At 40.9% G+C, this 12187-nt stretch overlaps 1 protein-coding gene across 3 annotated transcripts in view; it reads left to right on the top strand.

The window, feature by feature from the left end:
* The window catches only part of ralgapa2 (Ral GTPase activating protein catalytic subunit alpha 2), a 105538-nt gene that overhangs the window by 46832 nt on the left and 46519 nt on the right, over positions 1-12187 (top strand). For all 3 annotated transcript variants that reach the window (XM_030081730.1, XM_030081732.1, XM_030081733.1), the window contains 7 exons: positions 258-451; positions 647-745; positions 1147-1302; positions 7066-7194; positions 7904-8032; positions 8743-8801; positions 9361-9469. In XM_030081730.1, coding sequence (XP_029937590.1) covers positions 258-451; positions 647-745; positions 1147-1302; positions 7066-7194; positions 7904-8032; positions 8743-8801; positions 9361-9469 — 875 coding nt within the window. The remainder of the gene's footprint in view (positions 1-257; positions 452-646; positions 746-1146; positions 1303-7065; positions 7195-7903; positions 8033-8742; positions 8802-9360; positions 9470-12187) is intronic.

Raw genomic sequence — 12187 nt, 5'->3', positions numbered from 1 at the left:
TCATTTGTCATTGGTTAACGCAGTCAAATCACAAACCAAAATTCAAAACTGCTCTGTTAAAAGGTTTTCCACACTTGTTGATTGAATCTTATCTCTTCAGTAAAATTAAATTGACTTCACTTACAGGTGTACACGTTGTATTAAGTCACAACAAATGTAAAATATGGGTGTTTATCAGTCAGTTTGATCTCTACCCAACCCTGCACTCCATCTCCCTCCTTCCTTCCTTTTCTTCCTTCCTTTGTTGGATCATGCAGACAGTAGTGAGTGTCTGGCTGATGACGTCAGCATCATCGCAGGTGGGAGCCTGACAGGTTGGCATGCTGACTCGGCCTTTGTCCTGTGGAGGCGGATTTTGGGTATCCTGGGAGACGTCAACAGCATTCGATGCCCTAAGATCCATGCCAAGGTTTTCTCCTATCTTTATGAGCTCTGGCACAAGCTAGCCAAGGTAAATCAGAGAGGCACACACCACCTACATATGAAGTGGTTGTTCCTGAATGAGAATAAATCCACATGTGCTCTCACAAAATCATTGTTGGTATTAAAGTACGGTGCATAATGAGTAAAAAAAAAAAAAAGAGCTTGCTCTCAAGTGTTTTCTCTGTTAAAATAAAGGTTGATGATGATGAATGTGTCCTTCCAGATCAGGGACAACCTTGGGATCAGTGTGGACAACCAGTCGTCTCCCCCCCGGCCTGCCTTCATCCCTCCTCTGCGATTGTTGGCCCCCTGGCTTTTCAGGGTATCAGCATAGTGCACATCAGACAGTACACAAAAAATACGTAACATGTAAAAATAAACACACAAAGATATAAAAGATATAAAGATGAAAAAAAGAAAATTATGTAAAATGAAGTGACCAAGAGAGCAAGGATCATGGGATGGAGAGTCTGTCTGTCACAGCTGGGCCCGATTACAGGATGTGGAGTAACTTAAAATTTCAAATTGATAATCTGTTGCCATATGGGGAATTATGTGGTTTAATACTTTCACTATAGTTAAAACCAATTAAACCAAGGCATGTCAGGGATAAAAAGTTGAGCAATTCACAAAACACACTCCCTCATCTTTCTCTCTCTGTCTCCTTCTCTTGCTTTCTGTCTTTTCTCTTTCTTTCTATCTCTACCTCTCTCTCCTCCACAGGCTGCCATGCTGCCAGCAGAGTACAAGGCTGGCAAGCTGCATGCCTACAAACTCATCTGTGAGATGATGACCAAGCGTCAGGATGTGCTTCCTAACAGTGACTTCCTGGTGCACCTCTATAACATCATGCATAAGGGCTTCGCCAGCAATGACCAGGTATGACCAGCAGGGGGCACCTCACACCCAGGCATGGATGACCAATCCACATTCAAATTGCCATTGTGGATAAGGCTGTTGTTCTGTTGAGCTGCAGATGGCACACCAGTTCAAGCCATGTAAAATTATGTGCATTGATCCTCCCTATATACCGAAAACTCATGATTTGCAGTTATGAACATCTGTGTGTCCCTGGGTATTGTCAATTTCCTGTGTGTCCTGTGAATTCTTATGTCTGTTGGTTCCCGCTTTGACTCAGCTATCTCAACTAACTAATATATATTCATATGTAGGCTATATGTATTACGCATGTACCCTCTGTCCCTGTCCCAGCAGGTCAGGGTCAACTTTTTAAAAGTTGCTGACATCCATGAGGATGGGGGATCGTACAGGTTCACTGAAGTTCGGGGTAGTTGAGGCTCCTGATCAGCTGGTGGTGTTGTAAACTACCTGCCAACTAGTGGCACTGAAGAATTCTGCTGTGTTTTGGCATCTAATTCCTCTTTCTCCTCCTTTAGCTGCACCCTTGCTCATATTCAAATTTGGCCCAGCTCCACTTCTACCCAGGCTGAAAGGAGGCGAATGGAGCCCCCCAAAACAAAGGACAGGGATAAAAAAAAAAAAGAGAGAAGGGGGGATTGTGATTAAATTCCTTTGTTTTGGATGTGTGTGTGTGTGTGTGTGTGTGTGTGTGTGTGTGTGTGTGTGTGTGTGTGTGTGTGTGTGTGTGCGTGCCGCATGCGTGCATGTGCGCCCTCCTGGCTGGGTTTGCATTGCGCCTTGGCAGTGCGACAAGCTTATTAGAATGTTTTCCATGTCGTTAAATAATGTTTTGAGCCCCTGCCGCGTATACGTGATTAATTAAGGATTGACGTCTGTCGCGCTCCGTTAGACTGACACGTCGGCCGGGGGCCCAGAGTGGGCCAGCCTGTGTGCATGTGTGCGTGCATCCGTGTGTGTGAGTGTGTGAAGGAGCGGGAGGGGAGCCTGGGGAACGCAGTATAGAGTAGAGCAATGAGGGGGGCACACGGAGGGACGAGGCAGCATTCTCCAGCTTTTGTTGTGGCTCTGTATAATGCATCGGGGGGCCAGAGCCAGGCTGGCCACTGAAGCGTGCTCAAATTGGCCGGAGAAAAGAGTCCTCACGCCACACAATGGAGGACAGCCGCACGCCTGCTTAACATAAGAAAGTGGCTCTTACTCGCCCCCTCCTCCCTCCTCTGTGCTTCCATCCCTCCTCCTCCTCTTTCTTTCCTCCCCTGCCCTCCCTTCCTGCTATCACATATACATTTTCAAGTCCATCACACTCTCTTTCTTTCTACTTCATCTCTTTACTCTTTTTCTCTGTTGCCCTCACCTTTGGATGGGCTGTGTGTGTGCAGCACTGAATAAAAACCTGTGTGCAAATCATCTAAAACAAGTTTGCATGCTTTGGAGTAAATGATATGCATAAGTCTTTTTTTCAGTGTTGCCACTATAAATATTATCTTTATATATGCAGTTTTGTGTCTTAAAATCTCTAGGTTGCAGGTGCACTGTTTACTTTAGATGACTGGGTGTTGATCATGTAATAAAATTCCCACTATCCCGCCACGTTCCTCAGACAACAGGGGGGAATCCCAATGTAAATCCCCACCAACTACATGTGAGCTCAGAGAGAGGTGACAGTTCTTCTCTTCTTCCAACTGACAGAGTGCTAAGGTCAGGGCTGTTGTCCTGATTGTCTGTCTTCTGTGGTCACTGGGTCCACAAAGGCACAACCACAGGACAATAGCAGTAATCTAGCTAATAGAACCCCTGTTTTCTATGCTGCACCAGCCAGTGTCACAGTTTGTGCAGTGTAGTGAGGTGGACACAAGTACAATACAAATAAAATTTTGCACCAGGCGTAAATGAAAGTAAATACATATATATCAGCCATGGTCATGCGCTTAGATTGCTCCATTTGTTCTTGCGAGAAGACATTTTGCATTTTGCATGCCTTTGTGATTCTGGTTACCTGCAGTGAAGCTGACATCCTTATGCCAGGTGTGAGTGGATAAGCACCTTCCTGCTCTCTTAGAGCAAAAGCAGCAGCTCCTTTACTCAGTGATTCCCAATGATAACATCACTAGGAAGAAAGGCCTTGTTCTCCTATCTATGGTACCAGAATAAAATTTGACAGTTAACCCTTAAATCCAAAACATGGTTAATTATTAAACATGTCACCTCATAGCAGTCAGCTTGTGAAGGGAAAAGCCCATATTTTCATTGTGATAAGAACTAGTGGTAAATTGGAATGGGAATTCAGTTTCTTATTGAGCTAGAAATGTCCAGCTTTACTAGATGAGACATAGCATTAAAAATGCCATGTGGACTTGAGTGAAGTAATGCTGAAGTGAACCCAGTAACCTCCCTGTGTGCTTTCCTGGAGACGAGGCCAAATGAAAAGGTCTGAGGTGGCTCCTTTCAGAGTTACGTTAATGTACCTTTTGTTAAAACAGGGGCCATTCCTACTGCCAATACAGAGCCACATGCAGGGCCCAATTCCCATTTCTATACACACATTTCAAAATAGGTTCCCTCTACTTACACATACAATGGAAAACACTTTGTACTCTACGTTTGTGGCTTCCTCTAAAATGCTCATTTCAGGCAATCAAGCAACAGTTTGTCGCATGCTAATTACCTCCGACTGCTCTGCGCATTATGCCTCAGAGGTCAATTACCAGCAAAATGAGGGTAAAATGGGCCTCCAAGCCTAAAGCTCTCCCCACCAATTTTCCACATGCGCTGCAGCGTGTTGTGTTTTGACTTCCTACTTATTGCCCCCGCGTGTTTATTCTATTCCTCTTTTGTTCGCCTGCTCTCCTTGTTTACCGAGGCTTCATTTGAGGTGATTAATGTCACAGGTAGGTGGGGGGGTACAGTACTGTGTGTGTGTGTGTGTGTGTGTGTGTGTGTGTGTGTGTGTGTGTGTGTGTGCGTGCGCATGTGTGCGTGTGCGTGTGTGTGTGTGTGACAGAGAGAGGGAGAGATTGGGTCTGCTGTTTGCTAAGGTGCCCTTGGGCTCAGTTAGAAATGGGCTGATGTTTGAACTGTCCGATTTACACGTTTATGGCTGCCAAGAAGGCAGGTGTTTCTAGTCTGGACCTTGCCTCTGTACACAAACATGCACATGCATGTCTCAGATAAGAGAGAGAACAGTTTCCCTGCCATCCTTTGCAATACTGCATTTTCATACCATGAAGGATTTTTCTGATATATGACAATTACTTCTTAATTTCTTAACTTTTTTCTGCAGTTTCACGATATAAACATTGCATGTAACCAACTGTCAGCCAGTTTTTATTACATCTTTTTAGGAAGTTAACCACAGTATTTTAGCCATTCTATAGCTAGAGTTCATACAAAGCCTGTGGCTCAATTACAGGTTTGTGTGTTTGACTCACTAAAGTTTTTTGTTCCCCGCCTCATCCTCTGTGAACAATGAATCTGCTTCCTCCGTCTTGTCTTTCTTTCCCACTTTGCTTTCCTTAACTGCAACATTGTCATGCTGCAGTGACCTATGCTGGTGTAAGCATTTACATTTTTATGCTGGAGAATTTGTGCACACTGTGCAAATCATCAAGATTTTTGTCAAGATTTTATGAATTCCACGCCAAGGAAACACAGATAGAGAAATGACCAATATATTATCTGAAGCAAAAAGTTCACTTTCGGAGTCTCTGACACACTGGTGGAGTGACATCTCGGGGCTGAATAATTTGGGATGAGGTACAACATCAGCACATATTTTCAAACTTCCTTAGTTCTAGCCAGTTAAAGAGACAACTGGCATCATGTGGTCATTATTCAGTGGAAATCCACTTTCAAAACATGGAAGCAGCACAAAGCGGTCTAATGGATCAATCACAGACCTTGCAGTCTTTTGTTACCAACACGTAGTTACATTTTTGGACAGGAGCATGTAAGCAGGAGGCACAAAAACCTCCAGCGCCATTCTGACACATGGGTATAAATTAACCTTAACTGGTAACAACAAAATTCTTTTTTCCCGGGATTCCCTGGGTCTAGATCTATCTGTGTAAGTCACACCGATGGCCACCTGGGTAGATTTCTCACTATTTTGCCTTTTGCCTAAAGATTTTTTTTGTTGCCCCTCGTACAAACATTGTTCAAATTTCACAAAATTTTGACAATATTTGCACAGGTCCAAACAAAGTAAGTCTTGGATTTTTGAAAATTGATACAGTTTTGCTATAATTTGCATTAAACGTTTAGAAGCAAGGCTAATTTTATGATACCTGTAATTGACTACATTGAGTTATCAAACTGAAATTTGAGAAACCAGTTAAGTAGTGTTCACTAAGCTTATGCATCAAAGTCCCTGGCATTTCATCCCAAGGGGTTGCCACAAATGCGAAAACTTAATATTGCGTACTCTGCTGCATGGATTTATGCAAAATTTGGTATACCTTGCCTAGTTTCATGTCTCAAGCGATGCATAAAATTTGACTGAAGTGTTTGTGGCTTATTACAGCAAATCTAAATTCCCAGAGATTTCACACAACAAAATAAAGAAATCTTTTTAAAAAAAAAAAATCACCTGTGTGTCCTAGAATCTTCACAGAAAATGTCAGGTGAAGTGAGACAAATCTTTTGTACAGCGGTACTCACCCCTGATTCTGAAGTCACCCAACTCTGATCATAGCCTCATTGTTTAAACACTGAACATAGGTTGGACTGTCTGAAAAGTTGCCCCTTGTATTGACCCCACAAACTCAGTTACCAGAACTAAGTCAATAGTGTAACACAATAGTGGACACAGAGCTGGTCTCTTCACACTAAAGGCTGATATATGCTCCATTTTGCGTGCACGGTGCTCACGGCACAAACAGCGCGGTATGGTGTCTGCAAACGGCAGGCCATTCATGGTTTATGCAGTTGAAATGGCAAAAAAAGTTACATCTACCTATCATCATCTGTTTATCCAATATGGCATCCATGATGCCATGCCGTGTTGCTATAAAAATTGTGAGGTGCACAGCACGGCTATGGAGCTCTATTTTGACCACAGTTTAGTGCCGTTCAGGCCATAACTGCATCATTCTGCTGTTGGCACTGTTGGCACTGTGGTCACTGTAGCAAGCATAAATCAGCCTTATGGTTGTGGATTCAAATCCTATGCAGCATTACTTTTTGACCCACATGGAAACTAAGGCTGCCATGGAGGCATTATTCCCTTAAACCTTATAAAATAGCATGCATTCAGATTCACATTTAGTTGAGGGCTGCTCATTGTGCATGCACCACCTTGGACCCAGTCGTCTACCACTGCAGTTATATATCTATATCTGTATCTCTATATCTATATCTGTCTATCTATATCTATCTATATATATCTATATCTATAGATATATATAGATAGATCGATATCGATAGATACATATATATTTATATTTATTTATTGTGCGTATTTCTTTTGATGAGCTGGACCGTAGTGTGTCCTTCTCATCACATTTACAGTATTTAGCGAATGTCTTGGGGTTACATTCTGGATCATTTACAAAGTGTTTTTTTCTGTTGCTGCTTCCCTATCACACATTGTTACAATACTCAGTATGAGGCCTCATATTCACTGTAGAAGCTAATGCTTTTAGTATTGTTTATGATGGATCAATTACTTTGTTATTCTTATATCTCTGTGTGTGTGTGTGTGTGTGTGTGTGTGTGTGTGTGTGTGTGTGTGTGTGTGTGTGTGTGTCTACATGTTGACATCAGGATGTTGTGAACACTATGATCCGTTCCTGCTCTCCGCGGTTCTTTTTCCTCGGCCTGCCAGGCTTCACGATGCTGATAGGAGATTTCATCACTGCTGCTGACTGCGTTCTCAGCTGTGACTCTGCCGAGGTACACACACAGACACACACACACACACACACACTCTTTATATTCATTTATATTGCTGTGTCCGAGGTCCAGTAAACATCTCGATTGTAGCATCTCCCACAGTAATGGTGAAACTTGGCAAGTCTGAATAAAAAAAGAATCTGGAAATTATCTTTTCCACAACAAGAAAACATACTGTTTGAAAATGATATATTTCCAAAGACTTTTAGAAATGTAATTGAAATTTATTAATAATATATTTTTCAGTGGATTACATTTAGATACCCATTTAGTTATTTACCTCTTTGTTGATTGCATCTGTTGCAGGTGGTCTTTGTAGCGAGCCAAAAGAAAATCCAACTTTTTACAAAAACTGAATATAAGTCTTGGAAATTTATCTGTATATTATGGAATAGCGATGGAAAAGTCATGGAATTTGTTTAACAAACAATAAAGGGACTGTTTCTGCGGTAGCAATTTTGTTCAAGATAGACTGTCAGATATTGCTCTGAAAGAATGTTTGAAATATCATTTCAGTCTAACATTTGAGTTTCAGTTGAACATCTTTTAAGCAGAAACAGGAATAAAAGACACTGCTCATTTTGCTGGATCCCTCCAATGTTTTTTTTCCCTTGATAGCAGGCTCATGGGTTTTCCTGGAAGTGAGCTGTTTTCATGTGGCATTAGTGAATTAATGATATCATGTTGTTGTTTTTGTACTCTCTGCCAGGCTCCCAGGACAGAGGCTCAAACAATCCTGGGCTCCCTAGTGTGTTTCCCCAATCTCTACGTCCAGGTTCTACTACTACAGGCTGTGCCTGGCTCCAACGACATTGCTGTCAGCAGTGAGGACATCAAGGTACCCATTGTGCATTTGTCATTCTGACAAAACATGAACAATTAATTACCTGTGTTGTAAAATGTATGATACAGGTATTGTACTCAGTATTGTTCGTGGTGGGGTTGGGTAATACATCGCCATTGTGAGGCGAGACTAAATTCTCAGGGTTTTAGACATTGTAATATTTTGATATTGTGTTTTGCTGGTTTTAGGGCTGCATTACAATACAGTAATGCAATTTTCTGAACGCATTAGACTGTTGCAGTTGTTCTTTTGTTTGAACAACATACTTGGTCCTCATATCCAGATTATTCATGACTGTTTATAACAGATTTTCTGTGTAAATATATTTTGAAAGATATAGTCATCCCTACAATATCATAACAAAATCAATACTGAGGTATTTAGTCAAAGATATTGAAAAACTTGATTTTGTCTCTATCACCCATCCTTTGTCAGTGGGGTATTAACCTGTAAAGGTGCATCCATTTAACCTTATTATTAATTTGTTTAACAGATTTGAAGCTTTTCTATCTAAAAGATATTCACTAGGACTTAAAAGACCATTCAAGTTACATTAATAACACTGTGCCAAGTAGAACAAAAATGTACCTCTATTTCACAGTGATTTCTGATATTCTGTAGATGATGGTATCAAACGGTTGTTACAACAAGTGGATGCACTAGACTGTCAATAGAGAAACTGTTGTGTTGTTTTGTCCATTCAGGATCATCTGGTCAACATCCTGCTGCAGACAGCGAAGAATGAACACTGTGAAGGAGCCAGGTATGATGGGCTATATTGGACATATTTGTTTTTATTTATTTGACTACATGTTCTGAGTGTGTCCCAGAAAAGGTTCTTTTTTATCATACCACTTGTTTACCAATTACAACCCACTGTAAAACATCTCTAAAAAAAAAAAAAATAAATAGCAGTCCACATAATTAGTATATTTTCTGAATAATATATCAGTTATTAACCAATAGTTGATTTCAATTTTTAAATGTTTAGCAGGAAGAAAAACAAATGGCCAAGGAATTGTTAAATAAGGCAATCAATAATATATTATTGATTTTTCCAACATGTCATTCAGTACTTATTAAAACAAGTACATCTTTTACTATTGAATAGTTAACAAATATGGGAAATGAACAAGTCATTAGTTAATTGTTACTTGAAATTCAGTTCAAATAGATTTAAGATAATGTCATTCTTTGTGTTATAATGTATGTATCATATATACTATTTTGAATATGGCTTGACTTGATTAAGATGACTACATTTTGTCTTAGTTTTCTATTGATCATTAATAATAGGAGGATGTTGAATCTCTGGTACTCAGGTGCATAGCTGTTTGCAGTCTGGGTGTGTGGGTGTGTGAGGAGCTGATGCAGAAGAACATCCACCACCATGTGAAAGAGGCCATCAACGTCCTGGGAGTAACACTAAAGGTCAGTGGTCCTCTGAGGCTTCAGCCCATCGGTTGTGCCCCTGGCATGATTCGGGTTATGTCTCTTTGGAGTATGCTAACACCTGAAATATGTGTACAAAAATTTTACAAAATTAAACAGCACTGTTTTTGAAGCACTTATCCGTGTTGTGAGTTACATGTTGACCATTCCAACTGTCCCATAGCTTTTATTTCCTTAAGAGCATGAAGCACTGCTGGCCATCTTTGAATGATTACCCATAGGAACCTAGGATGTCATCATGGCCTTTTTTGTTTTACCACCAAGCACACACAAGCCCTATAGCGTTTAGCTCAACCAAAATGATAGTTGATTACATAAAAGGACTGAAGACCAATTTTGGTGTATGTGAGAGTAGAGATATAGAGAAAGTGTGAGAGTGAAACATGCTCAGTGATGTGACTCATGGATATATTTTGGAAGTGCCCTCTTTTCTCTCTCCGAGTGAAGAGATGCAGAGAACTGGTGGTGTCTTTTTTTTTCATGGCGGTTGTGGGGGGGTGGAAAAGGCTTTGGGGTGGTGGCGTAATTTCCAGGCCGCTCGCTCTCAGTTGATGCGGGCCAATTTAAGCAGCTACATCTCCCAGCTTCCTGCTGGAGCAACCCCCCCCCCTTTCTCTAATGGAGCAGTAATCACTCCCCTGCACAACTTGACACACAGACTCGGCCAGCCCCAAAATAGAGGGTACAGGGTGGGCGGGGGATTCTGGGGGGAAGAGTGGTGCTGAGAGTCTCTTTTCTAAAAGCAGGTGCTGAACTCTCAGGGCCCCTTTTTGTGTATGGCCATTTCTGCACTCCCCACATTGTCTGCCCTTGTTACATGTTGAGAGGCATTCAGCTGGAAGAAATGGGAAATTCTATTTCTCCGCAAAGAATTTCAAATCACTGAAGAAATCCACATTTGAAAGAAAATTGTCAACAACTCAAGTCTTTCTTCCAATGAGTCTGGAGAGAATGAGTCTGGGTCTGAAGTGGAAATGAAATTATGCTGATTATCTGCGCAGTGAGTGACAAGGTAATCTTGAGGAAAATGACTCTCTTAGAACTTTGTCACAGGCAGTATGTTCCTAAACTTTTCCTCCCCATCCTCGTCCAACAGTGTCCTCCTTCCTTTTCACATTTTAGTCATTTGGTGACACTCTTATCCAGAGTCGCATCCAAGACGGGAAACTACAGAATGAACTCACTTTCTAAATCTCCAGAAAATGACACTCCTCGAAAACTGGAATTGCAAAATAAATTTAATAATTCCCAGGTTTTGGAAAGTGTGTATTGAAAGTAACATTTTTTTTTAAACTCAGTCCATTAGTACACATTTTATTTGGTTGTACACCAAAGCTGCCATTCCACCATATAATATTTGTTGTTGTGACAGTCATATTGTCCAACTGCCATGGGTTTTTAAATGCAAATTGTGTGGGAAGCCTGCAAACAATAAGAAGAAGGTGAATTGTAAAGCCCATAGAAACATAATTCAGGGAGTGGCTTGTAAATATGTAAAGTGTGGTCTTATGGAATGTATTAGAAATCAGTTATGTTGCAATTCTAAAATATATCAATCTCCTCTTTTCTCTGTTTTCCTGGCTCTCCAAAAGTTAGGCAGAGATAGGAAAGGATGCAGCTGACATTAGCCATTTCTTTCAGATAGTAATTTATTTATCTTTATTGATTGTTACAGTATATTGTTAGTGAGCCACCATTACAAGTGTAGCTTTGAGTGCAGATCAGGTGTCTAACAGTGTATGTAGCTATGCTAACTAATTCTATGGGTGAGTAATATGGCTAATAGTTTGTGTTTTGTAAGTGGCCATTCAGCAATTTGAGCAGAGCAAGATGAAAAGGCTGGTAAGAGGAGCTCATCCTCTATATATAGAAACACTGAATCTGTAGTTTCATTTAAAAAAAAAAAGGCAAAATCACTGCACCATATATTCAGTCATGTTTTTAGTAGTTCCCACCCTGTGCAATTTGGTTGATGAGTCACTCTATTCTGACTGACTGTTGGTGGTGTGAGCGGGTCCTACTGCATCTCTGTAGTGGTCTTGTATGGCTAACAGCTACAAAGGCAAAACAGGAAAATAGTGTGTTTTTGTTGCTTTGTTACTGTATTTTATGAACTGTTGTGTTGAAGTAACATAGCCAGCTAGCATGTGAGCATTAGACAGCATTAAAATAATGTGGTAAAATTATTTAAGAACTTACCACTGATGGATGATGGAAAATAATGGCAGCAATGATGGCAGCTTCTCCAAACATGATTTTTGAGACTTTTTTTTTGTCATCTTTCAATAAAAGTGTGAGAGAAATGGTTTTTAATAACTTCACATCCAGTTTTCACTTGCTTGGCATAGCTACTGTTAATAAACAATAGTTACACCTAGCAAGTGAAAATCACATTGTTAGAGAAATAAGGAAGAGAGGAATCTGATGGCCAATGACTGCAAAAAGTTCACTCATGGCCAATGTTTTTTTGGGCAACATGGTTGTTGACAGTCCATGCAGCGGCTAAGTTTCCCATGTTATTCTGCTCAGTTGGAAATGAATGGACTTCCTTGGACTTGTTGATTATGCTACTCGCTGCATGAATGCACACTAAGGGCCCTATCTTGTGCCACCCGCTATCCGCTGCCACTACCCGCTACCCGCAAATTGCGGATTTAGGAGCTTCCGCTATCCCTAAACGGTATCTTGCGCCACCCG

This window comes from Myripristis murdjan, chromosome 22 (genome assembly GCF_902150065.1).
Source record: "Myripristis murdjan chromosome 22, fMyrMur1.1, whole genome shotgun sequence".
NCBI lineage: Eukaryota > Metazoa > Chordata > Actinopteri > Holocentriformes > Holocentridae > Myripristis > Myripristis murdjan.
This window is presented reverse-complemented; position numbering and strand designations above follow the sequence as displayed.